Below are 14,214 nucleotides of genomic sequence, written 5' to 3'. Positions count from 1 at the left end.
TTCCCCAACCTGGTGCCCTCCAGATGTTTTGCACTGCATCTCCCATCAACCCTAGCCGCTGAGTTTCCACAGGGCTCTTGTGCCTCAGGGCATGCGGAAATTCAACAGATAAAACTTTCCTCATCAACAGGAAAAGGTGGCCCAGGCCCATTAGAGACTTGTGGTCCTTCCAGACTGGCGATTTTATTCTGGGTGCATTCTGCAGCATTCCCTTGACACAACAATAGTGAATTAGGGGTGCCTTTATTCGACTTCGGTTTCTTCTGCAGTGCTGCCCCAGTGCTATCACATACAGTGGTACCTCGGGTTACAGACGCTTTAGGTTACAGACTCCGCTAACCCAGAAATAGTACCTCGGGTTAAGAACTTTGCTTCAGGATAAGAACAGAAATCGCACGGTGGCAGCAGGAGGCCCCATTAGCTAAAGTGGTACCTCAGGTTAAGAACAGTTTCAGGTTAAGAACGGACCTCCAGAACAAGTTCTTAACCCGAGGTACCACTGTACTACGGAGCAGCTACAGAGCAGCAAATAATACAGTCATACCTCGGGTTACAGACGCTTCAGGTTGCGTTTTTTTGGGTTACGGACCGCCGAAAACCAGAAGTACCGGAACGGGTTACTTCCGGGTTTTGGCGGTCACTCATGCGCAACCCAAGCGTCCACTGTAATGATAATTTTCTTATTTGTACCCCGCCCATCTATCTGGGTTGTCCTACCACTCTGAGTGGCTTCCAGCATATACAAAAACATAATAAAACATAAAACATTAAAAACTTCCCTATGCAGGGCTACCTTCAGATGTCTTCCCAAGGTTATATAGTTACTTATCTCCTTGACGTCTGATGGGCGGGTGTTTCACAGGGCAGGTGTGACGGTGTTTAAGGCAGTAATTGGAGCACCCCGCAAATGCCTAATCTTGGCTCCTATAGGTTGAGGTCTGGGGTCCCAAGCAAGACAGCAAAACAGCGGCCAGTTGGCCTGATCTTTTTTGTTGCAACAAGACTTCAAACTGCCACAAAGAAGAAACAGAGAGAAGCCCCGAACAAAGGATGGCTCTCCATTTTTATAAGTTTCCCAAATTACCCATGACATCATACATTTGTCATAACTATGTCATAAATTGGGAGGGGTCTTCTGTCAGAAACCTGAGCATCAGGCTTGTCTCACATGACCTCCACCTTCCAATCTTTAGGTGAAATAATGGTAAGTATTTACATTTTCCTGTTTTCCCAGCCAAGTTAAGCATACCAATCCACTGTGGTTGGGTTTACGATTGTTCTTGGAATGACTACTTGTCTGGCACTAGGATGCCAGCGATTATCACCCAGGCAGTGGGGCCACTGAGTACCGTGGTCTCCGCTTCAGGGATTATGGGTGCCCCTGCCCATGTCCCAAGCTCACCCCCTGCTAGCCATTTTCCTTCTGAGTAGAACAACATTGGAATGGTGTAAATCCGTCACTGGAGTGATTTTATATGAATTTCCAAAGTTTTCCCATCGAGCCAGTACAGTCATACCTCGGGTTGAAGTCGCTTCAGGTTAAGACCTTTTCGGGTTGCGCTCTGCGGCGACCCAGAAGTAACGGAGCGTGTTACTTCTGAGTTTCGCCGTTCGCGCAGACGCTCAAAATGCCGTCGCACGCATGCGCCGAAGCGGCGAATCATGACCCACGCAGACACGGGTTGTGTTTGCTTTAGGATGCGAACGGGGCTCCGGAACGGATCCTGTTCGCATCCAGAGGTACCACTGTACATAGATACATTTCTCAGTGAATTGCTAGGTTTGGTAGGTCTCTCACCCGCCTTCCAGTTTCCCAGTAACACAGCCAACCACAAACAAACAACCACACCCTAGGCCAACCCCAACCTCTCTCACCACCAAAGGAACACAAGTGAACAGCAAAGAACCTGCACAAGCAACGCTGACAACAAACCCTACATATACTAAGTAAAATAGAAACATCGCCACCCAACCCCACTCACCTTTTCCCCCTCCACCTCTTTCCCTCTTCTTCCGAAAAACAGTATTGAAAGTGGATTGTGTGCCTGCCCAAATATGAAGGTCTACCAGGCTTGCATGTTGAGCACGATGCTTATCAGACCCTCCAAGGGTCCCTATTTTCTAGGGACGTCCCTGATTTAAAGAAGCCATCCCTGATTTGAACCCTGATTGTCCCACTTTTCCTTAAAGTAAAGGTAAAGGGACCCCTGACCATTAGGTCCAGTCGTGACCGACTCTGGGGTTGTGGCACTCATCTCACTTTACTGGCCGAGGGAGCCGGCGTACAGCTTCTGGCGAACCAGAGCAGCGCACGGAAACGCCGTTTACCTTCCCACCAGAGTGGTACCTATTTATCTACTTGCACTTTGATGTGCTTTCGAACTGCTAGGTTGGCAGGAGCAGGGACCGAGCAACAGGAGCTCACCCCGTCGCGGGGATTCGAACCGCAGACCTTCTGATCGGCAAGTCCTAGGCTCTGTGGTTTAACCCACAGCGCCACCCATGTCCCACCACTTTTCCTTAGGACATCCCTATTTTCACTGGAGAAATGTTGGAGGGTATGGAGTTATCTGACCCCTGAGCCATCTGAAGGCAGCCCTGTATAGGGAAGGTTTTTTAATGTTTAATGTTTTGTTATGTTTTTATATACAGTGGAACATTGGTTTTCAAACGTAATCTGTTCCAGAAGACCGTTCGACTTCCAAAACGTTCGAAAACCGAGGATCAATGGGTGGTTGGCAAAATCCATGGAAAAAATGGAGAAACATGCCTCAGAAGCCATTCGACTTCTGAGGCGTATTTGAAAACGGAAGCGATTACTTCTGGGTTTTCGGCGTTCAGGTTCCAAATTGTTCGGCTTCCAAGATGCTCGAAAACTGAGGTTCCACTGTATGTTGGAAGCTGCCCAGAGTGGCTGGGGCAGCCCAGTAAGATGTGTGGGGTATAAATAGTAAAATTATCATTATGGAATGGGACGTCCCTATACTCATCAGAGAAATGTTGGCAGGTATGTGCTTAATGGTAGTGATGTGTGGGCAGCTTGCACCCTCCAGGAGCGACACCTCAATGCCTTCATTGTGCACGGCGTTAGGAAGATTTTGGGCATAGTATGGCAGGACAGAGTCTTAAACAAGTGCTCTCCCAAGCTCACATTCCCAGCATGTTCACACTCCGGTCTCAGCGACATAATAATAATAGTTTATTATTTATACCCCGCCCATCTGGCTGGGCCTCCCCAGCCACTCCTGGCAGCCCCCAACAAAATATCAAAACACAGTAATGCATCAAACATTAAAAGCTTCCCTAAACAGGGCTGCCTTCAGATGTCTTCTAAAAGTCTGGTAGTTGTTGTTCTCTTTGACATCTGGTGGGAGGGCGTTCCACAGGGCGGGTGCCACTACCGAGAAGGCCCTCTGCCTGGTTCCCTGTAACTTGGCTTCTTGCAGTGAGGGAACCGCCAGAAGGCCCTCGGAGCCGGACCTCAGTGTCCGGGCAGAACGATGGGGGTGGAGACGCTCCTTCAGATATACATCTGCTCTGGCATGGTGATACCCAAGGACCTGCTCTATGGGGAGCTGGCTTCAGGCACCAGTCCTGTTGGCACACCAACTCTGTGTTACAAAGATGTCTGTTAATGTGGCATGAAGTCTAGCAACGTCAACCCTTCCATGTGGGAATTTCTTGCAGACGACTGCAGTGCCTGGAGACAGACAGACAGGTTGTGTATCCACAGGAGTGACCAGAGGATGAATGACTGCTGGGAGAAGAAACACTGAGGCACACCTTGATCAGCACAACCAGATGCCTTCATTTGCCCCACCTGCAACAAAACATGTCTCTCCTGTATTGGTCTCTACAGCCACAGCAGGTGCTGTAATTCTCCAGCAGTTTGACTTCACCTGCAAAAGTGTACTCTTCCATTGTGCCCTGAGACAGATGGATGCCAGTCAGCTCCAACAGCACCATGAGCGCAAATAATTATGGGTGCACAGTAAAAAGGATGTCTAGAGGCAGGCCTTGAAATATATGACACATCTAAAGATAGCATCAGTGATTCAGTGTTATGACCTTAAGCGAGTTAATCTCCATACCCTCCAACATTTCTCCGATGAAAGTAGGGACATCCTAAGGAGAAATGGGATATTCCAGGATCAAATCAGAAACTGGGATGTCTTCTGTAAATCCGGGAATGTCCCTGGAAAATAGGGACACAGGGAGGGTCTGCAGGTCCCCAATAAATGGTGGCTCCTCATGATCTTTTTCTGCATCTACTAAGATCCACCTTTGCTATTAACACAAAAAATGCACTACCTGGGAGCCAGTCTGCAAGTTGATACCAGTTTATTATGCCCAGCGGAACAAACAAAAGCAGTGTGGGTTTCTTTTTGCCATCAACTTCCTTAAACCGACAAAGGTTGCTTGCTGAACTGAAGTATCTCTATAGTGACACCAGCCTCCGAAGGGACCTGTCGCTTTCGAAACATTGGTAAGTGGCGTGTGTGGCGTTACTGTCTGATTTTGCTCGAAAAGAGGAATGAGCTGATAGAGGGAACTCCTGGAAATGGATGCTGCAATAAGCTAACAATTAACATAACCTTCCAGGAAAAAGAAGGGGGAAACATAACCTGTAATCAGTGCTGGTAATTTAGGTTTATCAAGAGTGCATCTCAACTTAAAGTTGTCTAAACATGCCCATGCCATGCTGCAGCAGAACTGACTACCCAAAGAGACAGATGTAAGCCAGGAATATCTGGATTACATATGCCCGGTTTTCTTCATGCATCCCAGTTGAAAAGGGGCACGTATGCAAAATTTAGAAGGGCTTTGGTGGTTCTACAATAACTGAGGAAAACAGAGAATAACTGGGGAGCGTTCCGGCCATCTTGGCTTCAGTTCAGATAGATGCTCTTATCTGAGAGGAAATAAGAGATCATCAGGGGGTTTGGGCTGGGTGTTCATCAGTATGCAGATGACATCCAGGTCTACTTCTCTTTTAAATCAGAACCAATGAAGGCAGTGAAGGTCCTGTGTGAGTGTCTGGAGGCAGTTGGAGGACGGATGGTGGCTAACAGATTGAGGCTGAATCCTGACAAGACAGAAGTACTGTTTTGGGGGGACAGGAGGTGGGTGGGTGGGGGGACTCCCTGGTTCTGAATGGGGTAACTGTGCCCCTGAAGGACCAGGTGCGCAGCCTGGGAGTCATTTTGGACTCACAGCTGTCCATGGAGGCGCAGGTTAATTCTGTGTCTGGGGCAGCTATCTACCAACTCCACGGTACGTAGGCTGAGACCCTACCTGCCTGCGGACTGTCTTGCCAGAGTGGTGCATGCTCTAGTTATCTCCCACTTGGACTACTGCAATGTGCTCTACGTGGGGCTACTTTTGAAGGTGACCCAGAAACTGCAATTAATCCAGAATGCAGCAGCTAGACTGGTGACTAGGAGTGGCTGCCGGGACCACATAACACCGATCCTTAGAGATCTGCATTGGCTCCCAGTACGTTTCCAGCACAATTCAAAGTGTTGGTCTGACCTTTAAAGCCCTAAACGGCCTCGGTCCTGTATACCTGAAGGAGCGTCTCCACCCCCGTCATTCAGCCCAGACACTGAGATCCAGCGCTGAGAGCTTTATGGCGGTTCCCTCATTGCGAGAAGTGAGGTTACAGGGAACCAGACAGAAGGCCTTCTCGGTAGTGGCGCCCGCCCTGTGGAACACCTTCCCTTCAGATGTGAAGGAAATAAGCAGCTATCTTATCTTTAAAAGAAATCTGTAGGCAGCTCTGCCAGATGGGCGGGGTATAAATAATAAATTATTATTATTATTATTATTATTATTATTATTATTATTATTATTATTATTACCGAGGCAGAGAAGGGCAACAACCTGAGCAGCAGAAGTCCCAGCAGCTGCTTTGCTCCGGCAAGGTGAGGGGAGCTGGGCTTGAAGCAGCAATCCAAGTCTGAAGAGTCCAAAGAGTTCAGAACTGCATGGATGCAACAGAGTTGTTCCCTCCACACACACACCCCATGCTTTTATACTCAGGGGACTTAGGTGACTGAGATGGTTGAGTGTGCAGGTGCTCACTGCATCAACGAGAATGTGTGTGTTCCAGGGGCGTGCACTTAATTTTTTCATAGGGGAACAGTTAGGGCCAGAGGCGCCAGCTTGTAAGGGCAATTTGGGGAGGGGGCCGGGTGATGTTGCGCATGTGAGCATCACACCTCCCTCCCTAAGCTTCCCAGGCTTTTGGGAGGAGGTGTCCGACCTCTGACAGGATTCTGGAGCCCTTCTGTCGTCTTTCCAAAGCCGGGGGGGGGGGGCGGTTTTGGGGAAGGTGGTGGGAGGGTTCTTGGACCCTGTTGGAGCATCGTGCCTCCTTTCCTGAGCTGGACAGAAGCTTCCTGGGCTTTGGGAAGAAGGTGGCAGGCATTAATACTTTAATACTCTAATTTACTGGGGACATTTAGGGGACTAGTGTAGTCGCCTAGTCCACTGACCGCATGCCACTGGGGTGCTCCCACCCATGGGAGCCCCAAGGAGTCCTGAGAGGCAAGGCCTGGCCTAGGCAAACTCGGCCCTCCAGACATTTTCTGGACTACAACTCCCATCATCCCTGACCACTGGTCCTGTTAGCTAGGGATGATGGGAGTTGTAGTCCCAAAACATCTGGAGGGCCGAGTCTGCCTATGCCTGGGCAAGGCTGTGTCCTCGCCACCTGACTCTGGATACTCAACCCTTAATGGTGGGCTGACACCCCAGATTAAAGGCAACAAGTTAAGCACTCAGGTATCATGAGATTGACATAGTGCGGAGAGTAGGAGCTGCCTCACACGTGTGATGAATATTGCAAACCTGTAAAGATGCCTGTTATTATTTTCTCCCAATTCCCACTGGTGACAACGCATGCTTTGCTTGAAGATGCTCAAGAGTGCTCTCCCTTATTTCAGGTGTGCCATGCAAGGGCATAGCTGTCAACTTTCTCCTTTTCTTGTGAGGAATCCTATTCGGAATAAGGGAATTTCCCTTAAAAAATGGAAATGTTGACAACTATGTGCAAGGGTGAAGCCCAGCCTGTTGCTCTAGTTGCTTTTAATGTGGTGTATCATTCAACACACCTCAGACTTGTCCCCGGTTAGTGTTTAGTTCTAGTTCCAGAGAAGGCAAATGTGTTTGTCTGATGCAAGAGTTTTGTGACACCTTAAAGACTAACAAAATCAACACAATCGTCTTCAAGGTGCCATAAGACTCTTTGCTGTTTTTTCTAGGCTTCTTTGCCGGTTGTCTGCTGTACCTTTTTTTAACAAATCTCTTTCCGCACTGTTCCTGGTACTGTCTAACGGTTTTAAGCCTAACTGCCATGGGGAAAGGAAGGGGGATCTGTGGGTCAGACAGGGAGGAAACATCTGCTCTACAAGAAGTAGTGTGGCTAGGCAGAAGGGGGCAGGTATTTTCACTTTGCATTTCTTAATGCAGAAAGCATTGATCTGATGTGTAGAGATCTTCCTATTCTAATTAATTCAAGAGGGTTCTGGAAGCTTCTCTGTGTGAAAGAAGCAAACAGAAAGTTCCTGATGTTTGGGTTATGCCCAGTGCTTTTTTTCTAAAAAAAATGTTTAGGGGTACTCTCATTTTGACTCAAGGAAATCACCATTTTAGAGTTCAAATTGGGGGAGGAGGAGTAAATGGACAAAAGTACAGATATTCACAAAATGTTTAGGGGCATGCATACCCCTGCATCCCCCAGAAAAAAGCACTGAGTACTTTCAGAGAAGCTGAGTACAGGTAGTTGTTACGGAAAAAATCTAGGTGTGAGGCTGCTCAGTCACCCAGCTCGTTGGGCAGAGCCCGCGGGTCCCTACGGAATAAAGGAAGGATTCCAGCCAACCGGAGCAAATAGCTGTAGACCAAAGTTTATTGCGCAATAGGTTCAAAGAGCAAATTTGAACCCCGAGGATGGGGTGACAAAGACTTTTAAAACTTTCCCACCATATCCCAGAATACAGTTCGTACAGCATCATTGCTACATCACTGACATGTCACGAAAGGGGAGGGGTTAACCTTGGCAAACGTGTCCAGACAAGTCCTTGGTACAAGATTAGCATAAGCAGACATGGGAGGGCAAGACTCAGGTATAAGATTAGCATAGACAAATATGTCTTAAGTACCCACCACCCAAAAGTACAGTAGAGGTTCCTTTGCGAGTCAGGTGATGAGATTTGGCTTCCTTTGGCTAACAATGAGCCCAGCAATTGTCCCCTCTGGGAACTTCCTGGAGTCCCTTTTGCAAGGGGAAAATAGCTTTGGAATGGAGGAAAGTGGGAAAGGAGATGATTTTATATTATTTTTAAAGCTAGGTAACTTCTCTGAGCTGTCAAGTTGAAAGGATACATTCAGGCCTAATATTTGTAATATTTAATTTAAAGATGTGCCCCCACCCCCCGCCCAGTAATTTCTGTAACAGGGTTTAAACTGATTCTGTTATCTCTTCCATCAAGGTCATGCTGACTATTCTAAGAGGCCAGAAGGAGCCTGAGTTTCAGTTTCTCTTTCCATCTCATTTACTTCTGGTGTGGTGTTCTGCACATAGATAGTGTTAAGGGTTTAGACTTATTATAAGTTATTGTAAGTTTAAGTTAAGTCTGCTGCAACTGGATTTCTTATGGACAGTGCCAATCCTGAATGTATTATATATTTGTGACCATTATGCCTATTTGCCTTCAATCAAGCTCTGCTGGATGAAATATTAATTGCCTCTGGTCTTTTTGGGGGGAATCCTGCAATGTGTTTAAGTTTTTACTCTGCTAACTATACAGTACATTGGAATCTACTCTGGATCAATATTGAGTAGAATTTCAGTGACAATTTGTATAGCATCCTTCATCCGAAGAGCTCAGGGCAGTTCACAGCATAGACATGTTCCTTGCATTTGTATTATTGTATTTTCAGAATGGAGATCTGTTTATTTTAACATCACTCTCTCTCTCTTTTCTTTAGAATCAGCAGCCTGGAAAATGAACCCTCAGCCAGTGATCACGCAGCAGCCACAAGTTGTGATTATCCAGCCATCACAACAGAGCTACTGGCAGACAGGCTTGTGTGACTGTTTTAGCGACTGTGGAGTATGTGAGTAGCTATGGTACAGATAGCTCTCCTTTGTCATGGAGATTAAGGTGGTTTACTCAGTGGGTTGAGTTGGGAAAGGCAGCCTCAGTATGCACCCTGGATGCAAACCTTAAACAAGTATGAGCTTGCTCATCATGGCCGTTATGGAAGCACAATTCTCTCTCCACTGGCTGAGTTCTCCATCGGGTCCTTTTAATATATTAATAATAATAATAATAATAATAATAATAATAATAATAATAATAATAATAATATATTATTTATACCCCACCCATCTGGCTGGGCCTCCCCAGCCACTCTGGGCGGCTTCCATAGAAACCAAAAATACAGTAAAATATCACACGTTAAAAACTTCCCTGAACAGGGCTGCCTTAAGATGTCTTCTGAATGTCAGGTAGTTGTTTATCGCTTTGACATCTGCTGGGAGGGCGTTCCACAGGGCGGGCGCCACTACCGAGAAGGCCCTCTGCCTGGTTCCCTGTAGCTTTGCTTCTCGCAATAAGGGAACCGCCAGAAGGCCCTCGGCGCTGGACCTCAGTGTCCGGGCTGAACGATGGGGGTGGAGACTCTCCTTCAGGTATACTGGACTGAGGCCGTTTAGGGCTTTAAAGGTCAGCACCAACACTTTGAATTGTGCTCGGAAACGTACTGGGAGCCAATGTAGGTCTTTCAAGACTGGTGTTATATGGTTTTGGCGGCCGCCCCCAGTCACCAGTCTAGCTGCCGCATTCTGATTTAGTTGTAGTTTCCGAGTCACCTTCAAAGGTAGCCCCACGTAGAGTGCATTGCAGTAGTCCAAGCGGGAGATAACCAGAGCATGCACCACTCTGGCGAGACAGTCTGCAGGCAGATAGGGTCTCAGCCTACGTACCAGATGGAGCTGGTAAACAGCTGGCCTGGACACAGATTTGACCTGTGCCTCCATGGACAGCTGTGAGTCCAGAATGATATATATTCATTTATTAATTAGATTTATATACCACCCTTCATTGAAAGATCTCAAGGCTGCTCACAAGATAAAAATACAAGATAAAAGCACAAATGATAGTTAAAACCAGTGCTTTTTTCGGGGGTGACACAGGGGTACACATACCCCCACACTTTTTTCAAAGAGGGCCAGATTTGATGAAGTGAACATGCGTGAGGGCTGACCAAAGTTGAAGTAGGATTGAATTTGCTGAGCTTTTTTTTTTTAGGGTTTTACATGTACTACCTCGGGGGCCGGATTAAATCGCCTGGGTTAGGCCCCCAAAAGGGACTTTGCACATGCCTGCCCTAAACATTTTGTGAATCTTTGCACTTTTGTCCATTTCTTTTTCGCAATTTGAACTATAAAATGGTGGTTTTCTTGAGTCAAAATGAGAGTACCCCTAAACTTTTTTTTTGGAAAGAACAAAAAAGCACTGGTTAAAACAGAAGTAACAAAGCAGTAACCACCACAAACACATGTAAAAACTGTAGAATATTAAATATTGAAGAAGAATGTTTTTGCTTGGTGCCTTGTTCTCTTCTAATGGCAACGGCCCCCACCTGAGGTGCCGGAACTGAGTTCCACTGAGTTGGAAATCCCCTTGCTCTTTGCATGAATGAAATTCTGCAGACTGGTTGCATGCCAGGGATGCAGCTGGTACATGCAGTCTGCCTTGGCAGGCGTCAAGCAAGACATGTCAACCAACTATTGCTCATTATTCCAAACAGAGGAAGCAGGCTTGTATCAAGTAAAACAACTGGGCTAGCTCATTCTCTTATTTTTTTAAAATAATTTTTATTGATTTTAACATATAAATTATAAAATGTACCACAAAACTTATCACTTATACAATCTTTTTGGACTTCCATCAGCACCTCTGATGATCCACCGTTTTAACCACTTCTTATGCATTTCTTAACTTTATATTGCCTTTACATCTCTTAACAAATCATCCTTCCCCTTGTCCATTTTTGCAATATTTCCAATAATACTCCTCACAAAACCTCTTGCAAACCTACAAACGTCGTCTGATCTTCACAAATACTTTTCAAATAGTCCGTAAATTTACTCCAGTCTTCCGTGAATTTAGGATTTCGAATCCTTCCTGTTAGTTTATCTAATTCTGCATAGTCCATTAACTTCATCCTCCATTCTTCAGTCGTCGGTAATTCTTCTTGCTTCCATTTTTGGGCCAATAATATTCTTGCTGCTGTTACTGCATATAAAAAAGCTTCTATTCCTTTCTATTTATATCACTCCCAACAATGTCCAGTAAAAATGCTTCTGGTTGGGCTATCTCATTCTCTAGGGCAGGGGTTGGCAAAGTTTTTGTGGCTTGGGCGTGTTCACGGTCCCGCAGCTTGTCGTTTTCTTGTACCGGCAGCACGCTCTGCTAAGCGATGCTCTCTTCACGCTCTCTTCTGTCTAGGTCTCTGTGGAACATTTTGCTATCTATGTTTGGGATGCCAAGTTGCCGCAGATATGAATGAATGTTGCCTCTGCGGCACGAGCGTGGCAATGAGGTCCGTCTACCGAACCAAGTATGGGATCCCGGTAAGTGTAGCTAGCCTGGCGAGGGCAGATCCAGGTTTTAAGGATCTACATCGAGTTGTTTTATTTTTACTAGAATCTCAGGTGCAAAATAGCAGCTTGTGTATGTGCGTGTACTCTCATTACTAATTCTTTATAGTAATTGATAAGTGTGAACTGTTAATTATTTGCTGATGTTTAATTTTACTGTTTACTATTGGATTCTAATGGATTGTTGAATATTTTAAAGTCATTGTGACTTTTTATATGGGATCAGATTGTTACTATTGATGTTTAATTTTTAATATTATTTTTATACCTGATGGAAGCTGCCCAGAGTGGCGGGGGCAACCCAGCCACAGGAGCAGGGTCTAAATAAATTATTATTATTATTATACAATTAAGGAATAAGGTGCCTCTGAGCACACCTACACATTTATTTTTAGTACCAGACTTGAGCACACAGGTCACACCCATGCCGCACATTTAAATGCTCTTTACAGTAATCCCACAACTTATCCGGGTGTTACGTCCCAGGAATTGCTCCTAAAGCCAAAACCATGTATAGTCAAACACATTGGGTTCAATGGCGAGTGGGATTGCCAGTCGTTTTTCCCGGAACCCTGCCCACTTTTAATGTTTTTTGTTTTTAATTGCCACACATGTGAAGCTCATTTATACCCTGCCCTGAGCCTGGTTTTGGCTGGGGAGGGCGGGGTATAAATAAAAATTTATTATTATTATTAAATGCACACAAGCCACAGGCTTAACTGCACCACTTTAGCTTTCCCCAAAGAATCCCAAGGACTGTAGTTTCCTTTCATTCTTTTAAAAAAATGTCTATATTTTTCTGTCTCAAAATAGGGCTGTAGATTCTTAGGGGTGCTGAGAATTGTAAGGAGATCTTGTCATAGAGCTACAATTCCCAGCACCCTTGAACTATACTTTCTAGATTCTTTGGGGAAGTAATTACTGTTTAAGAGTGTTGATGTGACCAGTGTCCTTTCCACATGCAGTCACACCTCGTTTTCCCTTCAAGCTTTCTTAATTTCAGCTAATTTAGAGGGGGGTAAGGAGTCTTTGGGACGCGGGTGGTGCTGTGGGTTAAACCCCAGAGCCTAGGACTTGCTGATCAGAAGGTCGGCCGTTCGAATCCCCACAACGGGTTGAGCTCCCGTTGCTCAGTCCCTGCTTCTGCCAATCTAGCAGTTCGAAAGCACATCAAAGTGCAAGTAGATAAATAGGTACCGCTCCGGTGGGAAGGTAAACGGTGTTTCCGTGTGCTGCTCTGGTTCACTGGCTTAGTCATGCTGGCCACATGACCCGGAAGCTGTACACTGGCTCCCTCGGCCAATAAAGCGAGATGAGCGCCGCAACCCCAGAGTCAGCCACAACTGGACCTACTGGTCAGGGGTCCCTTTAAGGAGTCTTTGTGTTTAGCACTGTTAAATAGTTGGGAGCCAGATTTCCTGGGCAATCTACTGCAAAGATCACCCAGTAGATTCCATCTACTTTTACTGCCCTTTCTTGCCACTTGCTACAAAAGGCTTTGGGGTTCAGTTACAGGCATTTAAATATATGCCCTACGTGAAGTTTGTCCCAAGCTGCCTGTTGACTCTTCATCTGTATTTAATATTTCTTTTTCCAAATATTATCTACTATTTGCCTCATTTCTTTTTAACAGGGATCAATCTGCGATGACTACTGCACTCTCTGGTGTTACCCTCAATGTGCCCTTTGCCAACTCAAGAGAGACATCAATAGAAGGCGTGAACAAGGAATCTTTTAGGGAAGTTGAGAATTTTGATGGCATTTATAGTTCAATTTAGTTGTTGCTCATGTTAAGCGGTAATGTGAATTTTTCAAAAAGCTTCTAAAATCACACAGGTAACCTGTGGGCTTATACAAATCTAAGTGTTTTTTAGCTATTAATCCAGTTTCTTGCCCTTCCAATTATTCCACACCTGCATGTATTTGAATTAGTGTATAAGGAGCAACAGCAGTCTTTCCAAATCATAGTAGTAGGTGTTCCCCTTTGGGCTTGTCACACCTTCTGATTTCCTGATTCAGTTATGTCAATTAAGTACCAACAGCACATGTGTAAAAGATGTTTTTCTTGATCTTCACCCTAACACAGATCTTGCAGAGTAAAACATGAAGTTCACACACAGCCGCCTTTTCTAACTCTTCATGCTCTAAATACTAATTTAGCCCTATGAAGAGTTCTGTGGATCTTGAAAGTCTGCAATACCTCCAAGAAGACTGGGATATTATTTGACTTGTTCCATCTCTCTAGAATGTGACCATCTGAATAAACAGGAAATCTGCTATAAATCCTTTTCCAAATCTCTCTTTTTGGGGTGCGTGGAGGGGACTGGGACAAAGAAGCCGAAGCCCATTTGTATATGTGGAAGTTTTCTGAACAAGTGGGACACCACAATTTCATATCATCCAGTAACTACACGGTGAACCTTAAAATGGCCTTTTGGAAGAATATAAACATAAGATCAGAATAAACTAGCTTTGAATGCTGTGTGTCTGTGAGATTCTCATCTGCACTTCCTGTCTCTGGTTACACCCCAAGAACATAA

General features: G+C 45.5%; 1 protein-coding gene across 1 annotated transcript; it reads left to right on the top strand.

The window, feature by feature from the left end:
- Positions 1–7,824: 7,824 nt before the first annotated feature.
- Positions 7,825–13,957, top strand: PLAC8 (placenta associated 8). Its single transcript, XM_081925498.1, has 4 exons — positions 7,825–8,129; positions 8,995–9,123; positions 11,523–11,647; positions 13,308–13,957. Exons 1-4 carry the CDS (start codon positions 8,111–8,113, stop codon positions 13,410–13,412), a joined length of 378 nt encoding a protein of 125 aa, XP_081781624.1. The 5' UTR covers positions 7,825–8,110; the 3' UTR covers positions 13,413–13,957.
- The last annotated feature ends 257 nt before the right edge of the window (positions 13,958–14,214 follow it).

This window comes from Podarcis melisellensis (assembly GCF_964234715.1).
Source record: "Podarcis melisellensis genome assembly, chromosome: 9".
Classification (NCBI taxonomy): domain Eukaryota; kingdom Metazoa; phylum Chordata; class Lepidosauria; order Squamata; family Lacertidae; genus Podarcis; species Podarcis melisellensis.
Note: the sequence above shows the minus strand (reverse complement) of the source record. Positions and strands in the feature narration are given on the sequence as shown.

What these genes read in the sequence shown, in the direction of transcription:
- PLAC8 (XM_081925498.1), top strand. An exon ending in TTTTAGCGACTGTGGAGTAT is followed by an intron (nt 9,124 to 11,522) that starts GTGAGTAGCTAT and finishes TCTTCTGTCTAG; the next exon opens with GTCTCTGTGGAACATTTTGC. An exon ending in GAACCAAGTATGGGATCCCG is followed by an intron (nt 11,648 to 13,307) that starts GTAAGTGTAGCT and finishes TCTTTTTAACAG; the next exon opens with GGATCAATCTGCGATGACTA.